Genomic DNA, 21396 nt, shown 5'->3' on the forward strand with positions numbered 1-21396 from the left:
ACCATAACTAAGAAATGTTTTCTTGGAAGAGACAACTCCCAAACAGATTAAGAAACAAAGGAAGAAGCAAAATCTAAAAGTGTGATATAGTTCCCTTGGCACACACACAATGGTTTCCCATGGTCATGATCATCTTTTAGTCATTAAGGGGGAATTCCTGTTCAGTGCAATTGGCTGAAGAGTCATCAGGCACATTTTAGACATTTACAGCTGTGGCCTCCAACAGAAAAGGTGAGTGCTCACAAGACACAGCTGAAAGGGTTTGGAATTGCTAGACATCACTTTTCTCATCTGTCTTATTCTACTAAAGCCATTTTTAGCAAGAAAAGAGCAAGAATTTTGTCCTATTAAGTAGAAGTCAAAATAAGAGCCCAACACTTGTTTCATTTACTTTAACTCAGGGTAGTTTTATCTCAGAAAGTTCAGGCAAAAATTTAATCATCAGTTTCTTATTCTGAAGTTTCTTGCTTTTATTTCACTGAAGACAATTAAAAAATTTTTAATCCAGTTTATTTACAATGACTCAGATATGAATATAATTATATGCTTATAAATTTTATACAATTTATACTGCTATAGATTAACCCCTTACAAGTTTTACCCTTAATTTTTACATTTGTATAGAAGATAAGAAGATATTTTTCCTCATCATTGCAAACCTTAAAAACTTCAGCTGTTCTCTTGGTGATAAAAATATTTTGAGTGTGCTCCTCATTTTTATGGAAGTGGGATGAAATATAAAATAATAGAGATTGCTACTATTCATGGAAGGATCAATGTTACCTAACGACAGAACAAGTGGATACTTATTGTGGAAAGTACCACAAGGACGGTGATGGTGGATTCATTCAAGAAAAATAGGTGGAGGTTGATAACAGAAAGAAGAACATAGGGAATTAAATTAAGCTGAAAATGACTAGTGAAAAGTAGCCAGATAAACTAACAGGGGGAAAAGATACAGTGTCAGCCTGTGAAACCAGCCCAGTTCCCCTCTTCCCTAGCAAAATCCTTAGAAAATAAGCAAGAGGCTGTGAGCAGAGAAAGCAAAATAGCAGCCTGAAGTGAATACAAGGTAGTCCCACAATGTAGATGAAGGATATGCTAGTTATGTGGGGGTAAGGTAGTATTCTTAGTGCCCTTCTACACTTAAGTAAACTGAACCTCTGAGAGTTTTAAGTAAATTTATAAAACTACCTCAGCTAGTAAATAGCACCAGGGTTTGAACCCAGAAAGTCTGATTCTAGAACCTGGATTCTGGAATGCTATACTCTATTGCCTCTCAAAACTTAGGGAATTTTATCTGTTTTTCTACAGTGGAAAGTACACATAAATCCCTGATTTGTTGTTTTTGTAATGTACTTTAAACAAAGAACAGGAAAAAAAGAAAGGCCATGTATCATGGAAGGAGCCATTGGCTACCTAACTCATTAAGGTTTAAATAAGTCAAAATACATAAAGCACTTACTGTGTCCCCAAAACGTGTTCTCCTCTACCCATTCCACTACCACCACCATCTTTCTTTATTATGAGCTGCCCACTGGTCAAGCCCTACCTCTTCTTCTCAACACACAAGGTGAGCATTTTCTTTTGCCATCATTCTTTTTTTTTTTTTTTTTTTTTTTTTTGCTTTTTAGGGCCGCACCTGCAGCATATGGAAGTTCCTAGGCTAGAGGTCGAGTCAGAGCTGCAGCTGCTGGCTTATGCCACAGCAACAACACGGGATCCAAGCCTTGTCATCAACTTAAACCACAGATCATCGCTTAACACACTGAAAGAGGCCAGGGAACAAACCCACATCCTCATGTATACTAGTTGGGCTCGGAACCTGCTAAGCCACAACAGGAACTCTCTGCCCTCATTCCTAATCAATTGCTCTTTATCTTTATTTTGGTTTGTCTTGTCTGTTCCCACACTCCACCCAAATAGAAAACTGCCAGAGCAACTAAGGACCCTAAAACTTAGATTTCTTTTTCACCTCCAATGCTGTCATGATTTAGAAGCACAATAAATGAATGGGTGAGAGGAAAGGGGGAGACCCAGGAAGTCTGAAACAGCTGTGGGTCCCACTTAAGATGGGTATTTTTCTTTTGTTTAAAACTGTTTTCAAAATGTCATCTAATATTCCTACTTAGTTCTTCCTCTGGAAATAGTTTTACCACTGGGAAGTATTTGGCTTTAAATCTTCAAGATTAATCCAGATTTTTCATTTAAAAAATGAATTTCAGAATCACTTGATTTTCCTCCAAGGCGCAAAATTTAGCAGAACTTGAGGAAGCTTCAAAGGGGATTTTTTTTTTTTTAAAGAAATTGGCCTAGTGGGTACCAACTTACTAATAAATATTATGCCATCGCTGGAACAATTCACCCCAAGTTTATGCCAGAATGTCCTTGTTTGAAAATAGATGCCCAGTTTACCTGTTTGGATAAGATAACATCTTTTCAAAGTTTCTTTTTTCTATTGGATTCAACTGTAATGTTTTCATGGTCTTCCTGACCTCACCAAACAATAGATAAACTGTCTCCAAGTTTATCTTTTCTTGGAAACACAATAAAAGAAACTCACTATATTCCAATATAAAGCATTTTTTTTTCAAATTTATTGCACAATGCACTGAGACCAAAGTTTTAACTTTTAAAATTTTATTCTTAATTATATCTGTAAGGGTTCCCCAAAATAGCTTATAGCCCTTTTGTCCTAGGTCAAAAGTGTACCCTGTCCCAGATTCATTGCAAGAGGCTTGTTGAGGAGAAAGGGTCTTAGAAAAACAATTGTCAGCAGGAGGATAAAGTAGAGAATTGTCCAAAACAAGTAGAAAGTTTAGACTTTACAGTTTCCTTTATTTTTAGGATGACAGCTCAAAACCAAGGACTACAATCAAACCCTAGTTTCCTAACTACATGTATTATTTCCTTAAACATTATACTTTCCTGAACACAACACTCCTTGCCACAGATTGATGCCTCCTGAACTGCTCTGCCGTGAGGGCCAGCATTTGATTACATTCTGGTTTGGGTTGTTGGTTTTCATTAGCATCAATCTCACTAGTTAACCAGTGAGCTGCTCAGGGCAAGCTGACTCTCACTATCCCTTGTATACTCCCTGACCTGGCTTGATAGATCTGTGGGGTACCCAGAGTCCATTGGGAGTTTGCTGGGCAAGCCTCCCAGTGAACAAAATTGAAAAAGTCTCTCTTTTCTTGGTGTGGAAATCTCCAGGAGAAAAAAACAAAAAACAAAAAAACTAATTGGCTTAAGACATTGATTCTACCCTCTTTATTAAGCATGGTTATGGTTTACACCTGCTGCTGTGGTAGAATTATTATTGTTGCTCCCCTTTCTCACAAAGGTATCACAGTTTAATTGAAAAATGATAACTTGTGTGGGAGAAAGACTTGAATTTTTGGCATTGTCTCCTGGTATTTGACCACTTGATTCTAAGCTAATAGCTCATCCATTTCTCTGCCACTAGGACCCTTCTCACAGAGAAGAGGTTTCCTGCAAGTTGGCTTCTGACACATTTTATTCACCAAGCAGGATTCATAGTAGCTGCTCACCAAATGCTGGAAGTTCTCACCAATCTTTGGCTGATAATTTAATGTTGTTGGGCATCTACAATGTGCTGGTCCAAGGGCTTTACAGAAATGGGTCACTGACTCCTCAGAGCAACCCCTTGAATCAGGTAATATTAGCATCCTCTTCTCATCAATGAAGACAGTAAATCCCTGAGATATGAAGAAATCTACAGGCACAGGCTGTCTCCAGAGCCTGTGCACTTGACACCCATGCCACAGTGCCTTCCCCATGGCATGTAAAGAATCTGTGTCCTTTGAACCCTATGTATAAACTCATTGTGGGAATTATTCCTGACCTCTCATCCCCATATGGTAATGCTGACAAGAACATTTAAAGAGAGAGAAAACATCTTGCTGATTTGAACACTTTGGTGATTTACCATTTAATGGCTAATATGACCTAGCTTTATTATCTAAAGGGCAAACATCCAAATGAAGTCCTGATTTTTTTTAATCGTATTTCCTGTAGAGATAAATATTAACGAAGTAAACTCACTGGAAAATGTGTGTGAGTGTGTGCAGACTCTCCTTCAAGAGCAAGCATTTGCCAAACCTTAAATGAGTTCACAGACAACACCCTACACTAAATATCTCTGCGGGGTGCACCTATAAAACACAGGCAAGGAAAAAACTACAGGCAATAAAATCAACAATTTTAATGTGTAACAGTCTCCAAACTAGGAAAGGATGTGTATTGACTGTGGTGGCACATGGGTAAGAGAAAGAGTTAAGTATTTATTTCCATTGTCTGGAAGAGAATTTGTCAGGGCTTGACAGTGGGGCAGGGTTAGCCTGGGATAATAGCTGAGTGAGATGCTCCAGAATGAAAGCCAGGACAACAGGAAATGAAGAAGCACCTGGTCCATCTGAGCTGTGGTCAGGATGCAGGAATGGGGTAGGGGCAGGTCAGGCCTGGCTGCCGGGCGTGTGACCAGTGAGCTCAGAGGAGCCCTGCATTTGAAGTTTAATGCTTTGCTGTCTTGAAAATCTTAATAGGTTTACCTTTCAGTTTTATTTTGCCAGTGAGATCGGATGGGACGATGGCATGTGAGCTGAGGGATTGGTGCCTGAGCTCTTATTTTGGCCTCCAACTCCTGCCCCTGACTTGGTCCTCTGGTCCCCCTGTCCCCTGCTGCTGGGCCTTCCTCTTCCCACCCCCACTTAGTCACCACTGCTGCATTCCACCATCTGCAGGAACCTGGGTGTGGTTGCAGGGAGGGTCTGGTGGGCACTCCCTTGGTGATATCTGGCAGGACATGGTGGCTACAGTGCCTGGACCAGCTGGCACTGCCACAGTGCATTCATGGATGCTTTGGCCTATGCCAGCTTCTTTCTCACCCCCATTCAGTGACTGTCCTAAGACTGAGGTTACCATTCCTCTGTGGCCGTGGGTTCCAAAAGCAGACCTTTGGGAAAGGGAGATTGGCTTTGTGCCCTGAAGGGTGAGGTGTGGGGTTAGGCACTTTGATCCTGAGGCTGCCCCTCGTGGGGAAGGTGCTATGCAGTCAAGCAAGAAAGGTTCAGGGGGAGGTGAGCACCTGCACTCCTCCACAGAGCATTTTAAATAACCAATAAATACTGTGACAGGTTGAGACAGAGTCCATGAAAGGAAATATTTTATATTTTGGTGTCTTTAATATTACTTTTAAAATAGGTGGGATCCCACCTGTGGATTTTGCATTGATTGGGGCCATAAAATATGTAGTCGGCACTGGGTCAAGTGTATGTTTTCAAAAGCTCTCAGCAGAATTATAGGAAAACTCAGAAAAAGTTTCCAGCAATGTTGTCGAAACATGTCTTTGAAATGCTCATATGTTTGGAAAAAGGGGGCATCTCTCCTTCCAGATGGCAAGCTGTGAAGAGCGAAGGAGTGTTTAGGAGTCCACATTATAGTGTTTAGGAAAATCCCTCTTTCCCTCCAGCCTCTTCCTTCCACCCCCTCCTTTCCCACACTCTGTCTTCCTATTAAAGCTGAGTTTTCATCTCATATATCTCATCTCATACAGTTTTCATCTCATGAGGCATCACTACTCTGCAGTGCAGACATGATCAGTTCTGAATAACTCCTCTGGCAACATGCACACCAATAAAATTTGTCAGCTCCCTTTAGAACATGTCTATGAGTAAACATTCTAGAATGCCACCAATCGTGGATGGGCTATCCCTAGTCATTTTTGCATCAAGGGTTGCTCAGTGGTTCAGGATGGCTGTGCCTTTTATGGGCCATTTAACCTTCACCATTGTCCCACCCCGCTTGGGGGCTGGGGCCTCAGGCTCCCTCTTAAGGGCTGAGAGATGCCAGAATTGTCTCAGAGCCCCAGAGCATAGCAGAATACTTTATCAAAATGGGCACTGGTTCATTTTCTAAAGGATTTTGTAACATTTAATGGAACAATTACCAACAGGTAATTAGCAGATTTTCTTTAAAATTTGGTTTCAATTATTTTTCAGGTGAAAGATAAATATTCTTAGACATAATGCCACATACTTTTTGTAAGAAAAAACTTCAAAAGGAAAAAATTAGTTCTATAGACAGGCTTAACAAAGACGAATTCGGTGATTAAAGTTTACAAGTTGTTCAAAAGATAATTCGCTTGTGCTGACAGCTATTTCCCAGACCCATAATTTTTTTAAATTGAATATTGTTGATTTACAATATTGTGTTAGTTTCTGCTGTACAACAAAGTGATTCTTTTTCATATTCTTTCCATTATAGTTTATTAAGGATATTGAATATAGTTCCCTGTACTAGACAGTAGGCCTTGTTGTTTATTGGATATTTAGTAGTATGTATCTGATAATCCCAAATTTCTACTTTCTCCCTCCCTTACCACCTTCCCCCTTTGTTAAACCTAAGTTTGTTTCTATGTCTGTAAGTCTTTTTCTGTTTCAAAAATAAGTTCATTTGTGTCATATTAGATATTCCACATATACTTCTGCATACTACTGTCTTTGTCTGATTTTTGATATTCTCTAGGTCCATCCATGTTGTTGCAAGTGGCATTATTTCACTTTTTATGACTTAGTATTTTATCTCTACCACATTTTCTGTATCCATTCATTTATCTGTGGACACTTGGGTTGCTTCCATGACTTGGCTATTGTAAATAGTGCTGCTATGAGCATAGTGGAAGGTATCTTTTTGAATAGGAGTTTTTTCAGATATATGCACAGGAGTAGGATTGCTGGATCATATGGCAAGTCTCTTTATACTTCAGGAGACTCCATACTGTTTTCCATAATGGCTGCACCAATTTACATTCCCACCAACAGTGTAGGAGGGTTCCTTTTCTCCACACCCTCATAAACTCTTTTACTTTTTTTCTCTTTACTTCTTTCTTTTGCCACACCTGAAACATATGGAAGTTCCTGGTCCAGAGACTGAATCTGAGCTGCAGCTACCTACACCAGAGCTGTGGCAACACTGGATCCTTTAACCCACTGTGCTAGGCCAGGGATCAAACCCACACCTCTGCAATGACCCAAGCCACTTCAGTCTGATTCTTAACACACTGTGTCACAGCAGAAATTCCTGTTATTAGTAGAATTCTTAATGATGGGCGCAGTGACCAGAGTGTGCTGGTTCTTCACTGTAGTTTTGATTTGCTTTCCTCTAATAATTAGTGATGTTGAGTATATTTTCATGTGCCTATTCACCATTTATGTGTTTTCTTTGGAGAAATGTCTCTTTAGGTCTTCTGCCCATTTTCTGATTAGGTTGTTTGGTTTTTTGTTGTTGAGTTCTATGAGCTGTTAGTATATTTTTGAAATTAAGCCCTTATTTGTTACATTGTTTGCAAGTATTTTCCCCCAGTCTGTAGGTTCTCTTCTTGCCTTGTTTATTGTTTCCTTTGCTGTGAAAAAACTTTTAAGTTTAATAAGGTACCATTTGTTTATTTTTACTTTTATTTCTATTGCCTTTGGAGACTGACCTAAGAAAACATTGGTATGATGTAAGATTTATGTCAGAATGATTTACCTACGTTCTCATCTAAGAGTTTTAAGGTGTCATGTCTTATATTTTAAGTCTTGAAGCCATTTCGAGTATATTTCTGTATATGATGTGAGGGTGTAATGTAACTTGATTTAAATTATTTAAATTCAGCTGTCCAGCTTTCTCAACACCATTTGCTGAAGAAACTATCTTTTTCTCTTTGTATATTTTTGCCTACTTTGACAAAGGTTAATCGACCCTGGGGATTAGGTTTACTTCTGGGCTCTCTAGTCTGTTCCATTGATCCATATATCTATTTTTGTGCCAATACCATCCTGTTTTGATTACTGTAGCTTTGTAGTATTGTTCAAAGTCTGAGAGGGTTATGCCTCCAGCTTTGTTCTTTTTTCCTTAGGATTACTTTGGCAATTCTGGGTCTTTTATGGTTCCATATAAATTTTAGGAGTATTTTTTCTACTTCTGTGAAAAATGTCATGAGTAAATTGATAAGAGATCACATTAAATCTGTAGATTGCTTTGGATAATATGGCCATTTTAATAATACTAGTTCGTCCAATCTAAGAGCACCAGACCCATAATTATTTTTTCCTTTCTTCCTGAAAAGCATCAGACTTCCTTCATTTTTACTCTAGTCTCAGGCAATAGATAGAGAAATAGACTCATTCTTTCATTCAGAAAATGTTTGCCATAGTCATTTGACATCATTCTTGGAATGCTGAAGTCTTCTTAGATCTGATTCTGATTTCCTCTCCATCAAAGAATTTACGATAATTATAATTAAATAATGCAACTGTACAATTACATAATACAGTTCTACAATTGTATTATTAATAACCATTTCTCTCCATGGTACAATGTAAGGTCTATAATGTCTTGTTTATCACATTACCTAGAATGGTAAAATGCCTATATTGAAGAATCAATAAGATGTAACAAATTGTGAGGACATGTTTATATAGTTACACTGTTTTTTAACCAGTTTATATATTTTATATTTTACTTATTTTCAGAGGGTGTATTATTTTTGTTATTCTTACCAGTTAAGTTATTCTTTTTATTATGCTATATAAAATATTTAATGGTATATAAGGCTTTCTTTATAAATTTTAGTTGCATAATATACACAATTTTAATATAATGCTAATTTTTAAAGAAAAATTGAAATGTAATAGATAATACTAAATAGTAAAGATGAAAGCCATACAAAATGAGATAAAGTATAGAATAAATTTCCTATTTGTCTCAGAATATTTTCCATTCCACTTCTCCAGAAGGAGTTACTTAATGTCTTTCTTAAGATCCATGATATAATAATCTGTGTGAATGTAATTGTGTTTAAATGTATGTATTTTATTCTGTAAAATAAATAAATAAATAAATAAAATTTCAAAAAAAAAAAAAAAAGAAAATGTTTGCCATACAATTACTGTTTCCAGGTTTAAAGGTAGAGAACTGAACAAAATATGAACTGAGTCTGGGCCCAAACCAGTGTGATCCTCAGCCTGCCTTGTCTTCCTCAGGGGGCTTAGAAACACTCTAAAAGTAGACAACTTCAATTAGTTTATAATGAATCGTATTGCTGTAGACATTCATTTTTATGTACAGCTAAGGACACTGTGCTAGTTATCTCCTTAATGATGCATTAAAAATAGCTAAACTTCTGTATTCATAAATCTGGTAAGCAGAGTAAATTTAGAGCAGTTCTGACATTACTTATAACTACTCTGTCTTCTATTTGGAGTTCTGGCTTCTGTGAAACTTTGCAAAGCTATGGCTTGGTATATGCTCAAGCAAACATCAGGAGTCCCCCAATTTTCTAGAAAAATGCCCCATTAATTCTTTTGTAGAAGGGACATTGAACTTTCTGAAAAGACATCAGTGTTGTTCCTGAGTTGGTCCGTGCTATCAGTAGCCACTGTTTTAGCTTGTTAATATGTAATTTAGGGTTACCTAATTATCACGGATGTGTCTTGTGGTGAATTTGTTAACACTACCCTTTGGAGGAGTGCATTTATTTCATCAACAATATTTGAGTCTCGTTTTCTAGTAACTGGACTTCAGAAAGAATACAGACTTTGGTTCAAATGTGAATCATTTGTACCCCCTTGTTGTAACCAATTTGCTATTATGGTGTCAATTTTTTATCTTTACTTTGTCATGTGAGAATGGTTGGGGGTAAGGAGCAAGGTTGGTCACATTACTGAAATTTAGAACTGCTGATAGTGGCCTACAGAATAGTAGCATTTTACTGTCTTTTTACCCCCAACCCTCCCATCAGACTGTGCTCCTTTCTCAAGGAGGCTGCCCTCCTCCATCCCCCTTTCATGGACCAGCAGAGAACAGTGTCTGCAGAACGGGCAGGGTACCTGAGATAGAACTGTAGCACCAAGGGTCCTGACTGGAGCTCTATTTGCTTATCCTCAGTGTGGCCACACTTAAGTGTTTTTTTTTTTTTTTTAAACTGACTAGTGCGTGAGTGGAACTCTCCACCTGAGCTTAAAACACAAGGAAGCTTTTCAAGGGTATTTTTCAAACAGACATTACTCACTGTTGATGAAATAAGGCACAAGCACTGTCTGCCAAATGTTAAAAGCTAAAGGGAATACTTAAATTTGGATTGTACCCACTCAGGTCAGATTACAGCTCTGTGTGGCATGTGGATGCTTGCAGATGCAGAGAAAAACTGACATTTCTGTATGGAGGTTTCCATGACCATAGTTTTTCTTTTTCTTTCAGATTTTGTGGATGATTTTATGCTTAATAGGAGTCTTACGATGTGCCATCTTGATTTCTAATAAAACAGTTACCTGATTTCATCCAATCCAAAGCACTTTTAACTATAAATCATACCACTCTTTTATATAAATCTAAGAAAGAATAAAGCTGAGGATTAATGACAATGTTTTTGTGTCTCTTAGGCTTGTGTTTTGTACTTATTGAAAGAGCTTCCTCTCCCTCATTAATACATAAATGTTATTTTATTAATAGATGATTTTATTTTTAGAAAGTTCTTTGTAGAAAGTTCTTTGTTAGAATAGCTCTAGGTTTTGTTTTGTTTGTCTTTTTTGCCTTTTCTAGGGCTGCTCCGGCGGCATATGGAGATTCCCAGGCTAGGGGTCTAAACAGGGCTGTAGCCACTGGCCTACACCAGAGCCACGGCAACGAGGGATCCAAGCCGTGTCTGTAACCTACACCACAGCTCACAGCGATGCTGGATCCTTAACCTGCTGAGCAAGGCCAGGGATCAATTCCTAGCTGGATTCGTTAACCACTGCGCCACGACGGGAACTCCAAGAATAGCTTTAGGTTTAATAAAAGTTGCAAATGTAGCACAGAGAACCCTTTGTACTTGACACACAATTTCTCCTATTCCTCACATCTTATGTTAATACAGTACAGTCACAACTTTTGAACAAATAGTGATATAATATTAACGGATGTCCATACTGTCCTTCATTTTCATGTAAGATCTTGTGCTGTTCCAGGGTAAGGACACCACATCACACTAGTCCACATAGATTCTTATAAGCCCATCTCCAAGATTTTCCTTAGTTTTGATGGCCTTAATGGTTTGGAGGAGTTCTGGTTAGGTATTTTGTAGAATGTCCTTCAACTTAGTTTTGCTGGAAGTTTTTCTTATTTAGTAGGCTGGGGCTTGGGGGATAAGCAGATCTATTACTTTTTTTAAAAAATTACAAGGAAAATAAGCAAAAGAAAAGTTAAATCACTGCTAAATATTCTTCCCTTTGAGAGTCCAACTCTTCTGCTTCACCCTTCGAACGGCAGCTATCGGTAGCCTTGTTTTTCCACCATACTGCTCTGTGCTGGCAAGAACAGTGATGATACCGTGTTTGGGAAACACTGCTCCACTGGGTTTCCTTTCAAATCACTAAGCTTCTTTTGCCAGTTTTGAAGATGTCACTTTCTTGACCTTATTGGAAGGTGTCAGTAAATGACAGCAAGGATACAGCTGCCCACCTTGGCCAATGTGCTATGCCATTGACTATAAAATGCATTTGAGAGATTGGAAAACCTGAGAGTAAAAGAATGTCTTATAGCCAATGAAATACAGCATTCTGTATTTTTAATATGTCATTTCCTATAAAACAGCTTTATATTGGATATTGTCAAATTACCATTTGGGGTTAAGACATGACTATGTTGATTTTATGTCTCCAAGTGAAAACCAGTTGACTCCCACCTGCTAGATTAGTAAAAAGTCAAATAAATTTCTTAGGACTCTATTGTTGCTTCTCCCCCCGCCATTTTTCAAAATCCCAAGAAGCTGGTATAGTCCCAATGGAGGCCCATCCAACTTCCACATGCCGAGTGGCTATTTTCCATTCAGGGTCCCTTGCTTGCATGGAGCCTTCTCTTGGGCTTGAGATCCAGGGCCTGCTGGCCAGTCTCCACATGGGTGGCACAGCTGCTCAGAGGAGCTACTTCTGTGAACAGCTCTCTGGCTGGACGAAGAGATCTATTACTTTTTTAAAAAAGTGTTCTCCTGTGTTCTCCTTGGTGGGTTTCTAGGGCGGCAGCTCAAATGTCTCACTCTCCATCCCAAAGCATCTTAGGACGCCGTCTACATCCAGAGGGCAGGGGAGGTTCCCGCCTCCACTGGGGACTTGGATGGACTGAGGATTAAGCCCCAATGTTGTTTTTAAACCTCCAGATCATAGTAGAAATAATCTGACCTTTTTTCTTTTTTCTTTCTTTCTTTTTTTTTTTTTTTTTTTTTTTTGCCATTTCTTGGGCCAGTCCTGCGCACATGGAGGTTCCCAGGCTAGGGGTCCAATCGGAGCTGTAGCCACCGGCCTACACCAGAGTCACAGCAATGCAGGATCCGAGCTGCATCTGCAACCTACACCACAGCTCTTGGGAACACCAGATCCTCAACCCACTGAGCAAGGCCAGGGATCAAACCCACAACCCCATGGTTCTAGTCAGATTCGTTAACCACTGAGCCGCAATGGGAACTCCTGGCCTCTTTTTTTTTAAATCCAAAATAAACCTAATTACTGACAAAAGGGGTTTATGGACTATCTTACACAAAGTTGCCTAGAAATTCATTTCAATCTTGAAAATTCTCTCCTGGACACAAAGAGTGACTGAAATTATGTCCACCTTTTGTGATTAGGTTTGAAGGGACCCAGATCTTTAAAGCACAGTAGTATAAGCAGAGTGGTGCCTGGCCCTCTCCTGCCAGAGAAAACCCTCCCCACCCTCCACAGATCTGGCCTCTAACAAGACATCTGCAAGCCAGCTTTCTTTAGCTTAGAGAGAAGGTGGCTCTCTGTACATTATGATTTCAGGGACAGATCAAAGGAATTAGGAAGGGTGCTAGGCCAAAAGCTCCTCCCCATTGGTTACTTGATGCCATTTGTGTATTCAGTAGCTGATATATGCTCTTTTTATGTAATTAAAGTAGAATGGATCATGAGTCCAGGTATTGTATTAACATGAATTCACTCATGCTAAGTTGTAAATTATTGGTTTTGTGCTTCTCTCTGAGAGCAAATGAAAATAAGATTGAAGAGGACAACCACAATCAGTAAAGTGAAAAGAGGCACCTTGAAGAGGGTAATGGAGAGTTCCCATTGTAGCTCAGGAGGTATCAAATCCAACTAGTATCCATGAGGATGTGGGTTTGATCCCTGGCCTCACTCAGTGGGTCAAGGGATCCAGCATTGCTGTGGGCCATGGTGTAGGTCAAAGATGGGGCTCAGATCCTGCGTGGCTATAGCTGTGGCTGTGGCTGTAGCTCTGATTCAACTCTTAGCCTGGTGTGACCCTAAAAAAGCAAAAAAAAGAAAAAAAAAGGTGGGAAATGGACATAGAAAATTGAGTCCTTCATGAGCAAGTCTGTTCTATCTCCCCCTTGTGGCAAGGCTGGTCCTATGTGTAAATATTCCAGGTATGCTTCCAATCCACTGCTTCGTTGTAGATATTCCCACATCACGGCAGTAAAAGAATATATAATATAGTCAGCGACATCATTCTCTATTTACCTAATCTCAGGTAGTCAATAAAAAATGCTGAAGCGGTCTATAAAAATAAAATCATAGAGTAACATTTAAAAATACATACTAATAAAAGGGACACAAAAATGAGGGTTGAATTTTCTGATAAATCCAGGGAGAATTATTCAACAGAAATGTATTTGTGCGATCCTGCACTTTTAAAAAACATGGTTCAGGTATTTTACAATGCATTTTATCATATTGAGGGGGCATTCTATTAAATCCATATTAATTAAGAATTGATGTCAGATTTTGTCAAATGCCTTTTCAGCACTTGTGAAAATTGGAACTTATTTTCTCCTTGTATTACCTTCATGAAATAAACTACACTTGGCTATAATGTATTATTTATCATGTGCTACCAGAATCATCCTGTCAGCATATTTTATAGGATTGTTTGCATTGATATTTCTGAGCAAATAGTGTCTACTCAGTGACACTTAATAAAAATGGTAAGAGACTTTATTCAAGGGGCTGAGGTTTCTCGGATAAGTATAGGGACCACTGCAGGGGGATCTTATAGTGGGGGAAAGAGAGTTGTCTCAACTCCAAATATAACAAGGAAAAATGGGAATTATAGCCAAGGAGCAGAGTGGGAGTGAGTGAATAGAAAACTACTAAGAGAAGACATCAGGGCTCAGGGAGGATTCTGGCTAACCTGACATACCAGGCTTCTTGACAGAGGCAGGCCAGGGTGATCAGATATCTTCTGTGAGGTGGTGGAGGTTGAGGAACCTGAGCTGGTACCAGTGTCATCAGGTATGGAAGATGGGGGATGCTGGCTAAACCATCTCAGCAAGACTCTGGCTAAAACTGGACAATGCAGAGATGAACACAGAAGCCCAAATCAGGGCTTTGTTGAGCAAGAGTTGAAAAGAGCCTGATTAGAGTTGGTCAAGAGAATATTTTTCAAGATGGTGTGTAATTTTCTTTTTTTTAATTGTGAAAGTTTTGTATTTTAAAATATTTGGTGCTTTCTCTTAAAAAAAAACACACAGTTTTGAACATTTTTCCTTTTTTTGCTTTTTAGGGTCATGCATGCAGCATATTGCAGCTCCCAGACTAGGGGTCAAATCAGAGCTATATCTGCTAGCCTATGCCACAGCCATAGCAGCACAAGATCCAAGCTGCATATACAACCTACACCATAGCTCACAGCTGATTGAGGCCAATTGAACCTGCCTCCTCATGGATAATAATCAGATTCATTTGCTCTGTGCCACAATGGGAACTGCCAGAACATTTTCTTTTTAATACATCCTCAAGGCTCTTAGGACACCAATTTACGCTTTTAAGAAATCATCATCATCATGATAGCTAACATTAAACTAGCATTTTCTATAGTTAATCATCACTTAAAACCCCATGAGCCCCGGTACTATGATTTTTTTCCCATCTTCCATGTAAGGAAACTAGGTACACTGATGTTAAGTACTTTTCTTGTCTAGTAAGTAGCTGAGCGGGATTTGATTACTGGCTCCAGAATCCCTGCTCTAATGCCCAGAAATTTAGTTTGACATGAAACCAAATTGTTAAAGAATATGGCAGGGTAAATTAAATGTTTTCATTTTCTCATGCCCTTTACCTGATTTTCCTTAGGATCATCTTGACTTATTTTTTTAACTCAATGAATTCTATCATATTTATAGTTGTACAATAATCATCACAACCCAATCTTCTTGGCTTGTTTGTCTTGTGGAAACTCGCATAGTGGGAAAAAACCCACTACAACAGTATTCTAAAGCAGTGTGCCTTGAAAGGCAGGTGGCCCCTAATAAAAATGTGAGGAATAGGATATATTGAGCAGAGAAATTATTGAAGGATTATTTGTGTTACCAAAAAAATCTAGGTCTTTATAAAGGATTTCAAATGTAGATTTCCTTGAACAGGAGGCTGTTCCTATCTTCTACCATAAAGGCATTTAAAATATGACGCAAATTAGATTTAATTACCTGAAGCATTGTATAGGTTTAATTGTCAGGAATGGAAAGTTTGTCAAGATCACTGCATTCTATACAAATTTTCTTAAAATTTCTTAATAGTATACATTATGTAAATAAAGTAGCAGACTTTGCTTTGGGTTGCTAAAATTTCTGATCAGGTTACAGGGCATATATTTTCATTATGCTCCAAAACCTCGAAGAATTGCATAGTGCAGAACAGTAATAGCAATCTTGTTTTTCAGTTGTTTTATTTTTCCATGTCTGTGTTCCCAATTGAGTGCAAAGACTGCTGAATTACATGAATTTGGAAGTTTTTAATGAGCAGTGAGAGCCAGTATATGCACCCAAGTCCTGACATCTGTTCCAATTTGTAATTGGCTGTAACAGCCTTTGCTTTATACAAAATGACTGATCATAACAAAAATGACTTGTAAATTACTCCTATAACCATATGTCTTGGATCATGGCACTATCTTTGGCTTCTATGTTTATTATTTTTCTAGTATTTCAGGTTTTTTTTTTTTAAAGCACTGAGGCATGGTCGAATTAGTGTGTATCAAGGAAGGAAATAAAAAGCTAACTCTAAGAGACTCTGCAACAGTGAGAATAACTTTATAAAAACGGGGTTTAACTTTGTTTTCTAGAAATAAATTCCAAAGTTGTATTAAAAGGGTATTTGGTGGACAAGATAGCTACATAATTTTCAAGGCCAAGTGCAAAAAATTACACAAGGTCCATGATTCAAAAACCAAGAAAAAGGTGTCATTAAAAGTGCTAACATATACAGTTTTTTTCTTCCACAGTTTCTCTCTTTACTTGTCATGGTACTATTTTATTTACTATTTCATGTCATTTAAATAAAGAAAAATCAAAAGTTTAAATTATGAGAATAAATTTTGCCATTTATCTTTATATTGTGCAAGGCTAAGTGCTTTTAACTCCTGAGCAAAATCACTGGAATTATAGTTTGTACTTTGTAGTTCATACATGCATGTGTATTTTATTCTTACCACACTAGCAAAACTCAAAACTCAACTTTTTGATATTTGCACATTGTACTAATACTCTCTGCCTTCCACTTACTCATGAGTGAGGGAGAACAAGAAAGAAGAGGAACCAGGGATTACTCTAGCTTTCCATTACCCTGTATGTTATAATTTTCAGTGTAGGTGGCTGGCTAAGCCAGGAAAGGAACATGAATAAGAAAGGACATGATAGGATTCTTTGGTCATTTTTGTTTCTGAAAATGCCACTGCCTTCTTTCTGCATTTCGATGCAAGTTCTGGTTCAAATGGAACATGTGATCTCACAGGCCCCTTCCACTGCCCCTTCCTCAGTCATAGATACAATATGCTTACCCTACTCAACCTTCGAGATTTACTGAACCCTCATGTATCATGGGCCCTTTGGAATGCTGTGCTAATGGCCACTTTATGGCTAAATGTGAATGGAAGGAAATGAAGACATGCATTATTGTTGCTATCTCCTCTGCTCACACACATATTCCATTGTCCTGTGAGACAGCTCTTAGAAAACACAAATCAAAGATAAAAGTAGGAAGAATTTCTAAATGGTGACAGCCAGGTATTAAACTGAGCCTAGGACCCTGTGTGACTGCACACATTATTGACCCATAGAGCTGACCTACCCCGTGACCTCCTCTACAAACTGGCTGAGACTATTACTTGTCAAGTAGGATTGCCATGAAGAGTAATTACATTATATATGTAAAGTGCTTAGCAAGTATCCTATACATAAGAAAGTACTCTAATATATACATAGTAGTTTTTTAATACCTGTATTGTTCTATATCCCAAATAAAATCAGGAAATGGTTATTATATTCCTACTAGAAAACTTTATTTAGGTTGAGCATTCCTTATATAAGTTCCACTAAACAAGATGTGCTTTGAATCACATGAAATTCTGAAACACAAAGAATGCTCCTTTATCTGCATTAGGTCATTAGGCACCAATACTCACCTGAGGTCAGTTCAAGAGGTTACCTGGTTCACCTTTTGCAGTGGTAATTATTGCAGCAGGTTATAGCAAATAGGGCTGTGTGGGATGTCCAGGGAAAAGATAAAGCCTCGAGTCATTAAATGTATTGAATTGCCAGGGTGTCGTGGGCTGAGAATGAGGTCAGCCCCGTAAAGCCTTGGGCAGAGAAGGCCTCTGTTTCAAACACATGGAGGGAAGTTATTCAACTGGAAACGAAACCAAGATTTGAGGTCTACCTGAGCAAGTAGGCATGAATTCTGATCAACTACAGCATCCAAATGAAGTTTGGTGTAGAATGAGTTTCAAGATCTAAAATTACTGAAAAAATATTATAAATAATGTGTATCAGTCAATCAATTAATCCAGTAGAGCTGCTTGTAAGATGCTATTTTGAATGCTCAAAGTGGATTGGACTTATTTATATACTGTATTAATATACTGTACATCTAAACCAACCATTCATCTTGAAAACATTAATTTAAAAATGTATTTGATAAATTATTAGCCCCTGATTGAGTGAGCATTTATCATTTAAATATAATTTCTTTTAAAATTTCATTTCAAGAGGCATATGAAAAAGTGTTCAACATCATTAATTATCAGAGAAATGGAAATCAAAACTACATTGAAATACCACTTCATATCTGTCAGAATGACCTTCATTACTACATCTACAAATAACAAATACCGGAGAAGGTATGGAGAAAAGGGAGCCCTCCTATACTGTTGGTGGGAATGCAAATTGGTACAACCACTATGGAAAACAGTATACCTCAGAAAACTAAATAGAGAACTACCATATGACCCAGCAGTCCCACTCCTGGGCATATATCCGGACAAATCTTTCCTTGAAAAATATACATGCACCCCTATGTTCATTGCAGCACTATTCACAATAGCCAAGACATAGAAACAACCTATTTCTAGTTTTTCTGAAGAACTGCCATACTGTTTTCCACAGTGCCTGCACTAGTTTACATTCTCACCAACAGTATAGGAGGGTTTCCTTTTCTATTTCCATTGCCTTGGGAGACTGACCTAAGGAAACTGTGGTACCATTAAGTCAGAGGAACCTTTGCCTATGTTCTCCTCCAGGAGTTTTATGGTATTGTATCTTAGGTTTAAGTCTTTAAGCCATTTTGAGTTTATTTTTGTGCATGATGTGAGCGTGTGTTCTAACTTCACTGATTTACATGCAGCTGTCCAACTTTCCCGACACCACTTGCTAAACAGACTGTTCCCATTTTATATTCTTGCTTCCTTTTATATATTCAAAGATTAATTGACTGTAGGTGTGTGTGTTTCTAAAACCTAAGTATTTTGAAAGAGATTCTCTATTTATTTTCCATTGGTATATTTTAGGTGACTTAAATCATGACTTTTTAAAAACATTGTTCATGAAAATGATTCTTGGATGCAATAATAGACCAAAAATTTGTGAAAATGTGGCATGAAAACAGTATTTATCATGATTCTTTTAAGACTTCTCCCCCACTCCTGTCCATTGGGTTTTGAAAACCTGAATTTAATTTTCATTTTAAAAACTTAGTGGCCTGAACTATCCCCAGCATGAGCTTTCCAAATTCCTGGGCCCTATCACGGGTGGGTGCTGTGGTTACAATGACGAAAGCTGGGGAACACTGAGTCAGGAACGGGCGTGTTGAATGCTGCTCCTTCTTGAAGAATCTCGCTAATAATGTTACTGTTTTACAGATGCTGAGCCTAAATATCTCATAGTTGTGCGACCTGCTCCTCCTCCCAGTCAAAAGAAGTCATGCTCAGGTATTTTTTTTGTTGTTGTTAATTTTTTTTTATTATTGTTAACTTTAAAACATGCCTTTTCATCTCTTTTCTACTCATGTAGACCAAGCACCTTGGGGATGCCTTAGGCATGGAGGTTAGAAGATGCTCAATGCCAGCAGGCCCCAGGTCAACAGATGACCCTGCTTGGGAAACAACATAGCTGGTGGGAGAGGCTCTTGGGGGCCTTACCAGCACCATCACGTCCAAACTGCAGGTGGAAGCAAATTACTGAACCTCTCTGTGCTTCCATTCTCTCACCTGGTAGGGTACTGGTGAAGATAAAATGATTCATGGATATGCAACACATGGGACAGGCTTGGCCCATGGCAGGTGCTGCTCTTGCTGGCCTGCCTCTGTTTTGCAGTGTGTGAACTCACACCTGCTGTTGTGTCTTTCTGGTTTTTAGGGCAGAATTTGATGTCTGACCTTTACTGAAGGGAGCTGTTTACATTTCAAAAGCACAACTCATTTACATGTGTTTTAAATAGGTTGGAACCTGAATTTTATTTATGCCTCTTCCTTCTAAATCTCTTGTATTTAGTCAAACATAGAAAAAAAGACTTTTTTGACAGCAGTACAACATCCATTTTCCCACGGCTATGGAGACTTGGAACTGGAAAGTAGATACCACAGGTGGAAAAAAGTGGAAACATTTCTGCATGACTAAAGGAAGGTTAAAATCCTAAGTTGTCCCAAAATCACCACTAAATTTCCTCTCAGATCAAATAAGCAAGCCCTTGCCTGTGGATATGCTTCTAACTGATGTGGTATCTTCCTAGCTCTGCAGATAGAGCTGATCACAATGCTTTGCTTTGCTTTTTCATGTTCAATGTGACCTGTCCTCAAAATTATTGTTTCCTAATCATATCTACCTTTCATAGTACACTGGATGTACCACAGAAGAAAAGGATCTTTTTTGCTATTTCTTTCCTAAAGGGTGGTGGGGTACATAACAGATACCACATATACTGAGCAAAGGGGTCCTCTGTACCTGTTTATATGGTCTCCTAGGTGTACTAGCCATGCCTGGTTACCAGAAATCAGTTGCCACAATCCCTTCCCCTCCTTCTGTTGGTTTCTACTTTTTCTTCTTCTTCTTTTTTTTTTTTTTTTGCCACACTTGGAGCATGCAGAAATTCCCCAGGCCATGGATTGAACCCCTGCCACAGCAGTTACCAGAGCCATAGCAGTGACAGCCTCAGGTCCTTAACCCACTGAGATACCAGGGAACTCCTGGTTTCCATTTCTTTAGAGGCCCAGTAAGTGGTAAAATGTTTTGAGAAATACAAATTCCTTTTATTAGCCTTCTATATTATCCCAAAGCTTGGGGGAAATTTCAGTCAATACTTACAACTTATTAATGATAGTTGTCTAGGCAGCTTTCCATACACTTTAAAAGAAATGTACTCTCAGTATTACAAGACTTATTTCAAAAAATTTAATAATAAAGTCAGGCAGCATGAGTACAGTTCTATGGGATTCTGGCTTCACAGTTACTGAATTTTTCTTAATACAAATATTATAAAGCAAATACACTAAAATAAGGAAAGTCAAGAGTGATTACAAATTAGCATTTTATAACTTTGTTTCCTTTCATTTTGTGGCTTCTGTGACACTGGCCTTAGAGATGATTTTTCACTGTGTAATGACCAACTCAGGAAATTGTTTCATCTTTCTCAGGATATAATACCCCACCTTTCCTTTCAGGCAACGGATATAATTTTTGTTTTTGTGATCTGCATTTGAGAGTGATGTAATAAGTAATGGATTACCTTCTATTCACTTTACATTTGTATTTGCCATATAAATTTTAACTATTTAATCATTTTCAAATTAAGATCCAAATTTAGTGAAATAATTATTTGATGGTCATGTAAAATTCAGCTTCCTGGGGGAAATGTATCTTTTTTCTCTAAGTGGCATTTCCTCATACATTGTGAACTAAGTCAGTGATGTAGTAAAAAGAAAACTAGATTACCATTCAGGAGACCTGCATTCGAGTCTTAACCTTGCTTTCATTGTGACCTTGAATGCCCTTGAACTACTTTGGGCCTTATTTTTATCTATCTATTCAGACAGTTGTACTATGTTAGTGAAAATAAA

At 38.2% G+C, this 21396-nt stretch overlaps 1 protein-coding gene across 25 annotated transcripts in view; it reads left to right on the forward strand.

The window, feature by feature from the left end:
• Positions 1-21396, forward strand: part of ABI3BP (ABI family member 3 binding protein) — a 276498-nt gene that overhangs the window by 83315 nt on the left and 171787 nt on the right. For all 25 annotated transcript variants that reach the window (XM_047793435.1, XM_047793465.1, XM_047793526.1 and 22 more), the window contains exon 3: positions 19204-19272. In XM_047793435.1, coding sequence (XP_047649391.1) covers positions 19204-19272 — 69 coding nt within the window. The remainder of the gene's footprint in view (positions 1-19203; positions 19273-21396) is intronic.

Source organism: Phacochoerus africanus, chromosome 1 (assembly GCF_016906955.1).
Source record: "Phacochoerus africanus isolate WHEZ1 chromosome 1, ROS_Pafr_v1, whole genome shotgun sequence".
Taxonomy (NCBI): domain Eukaryota; kingdom Metazoa; phylum Chordata; class Mammalia; order Artiodactyla; family Suidae; genus Phacochoerus; species Phacochoerus africanus.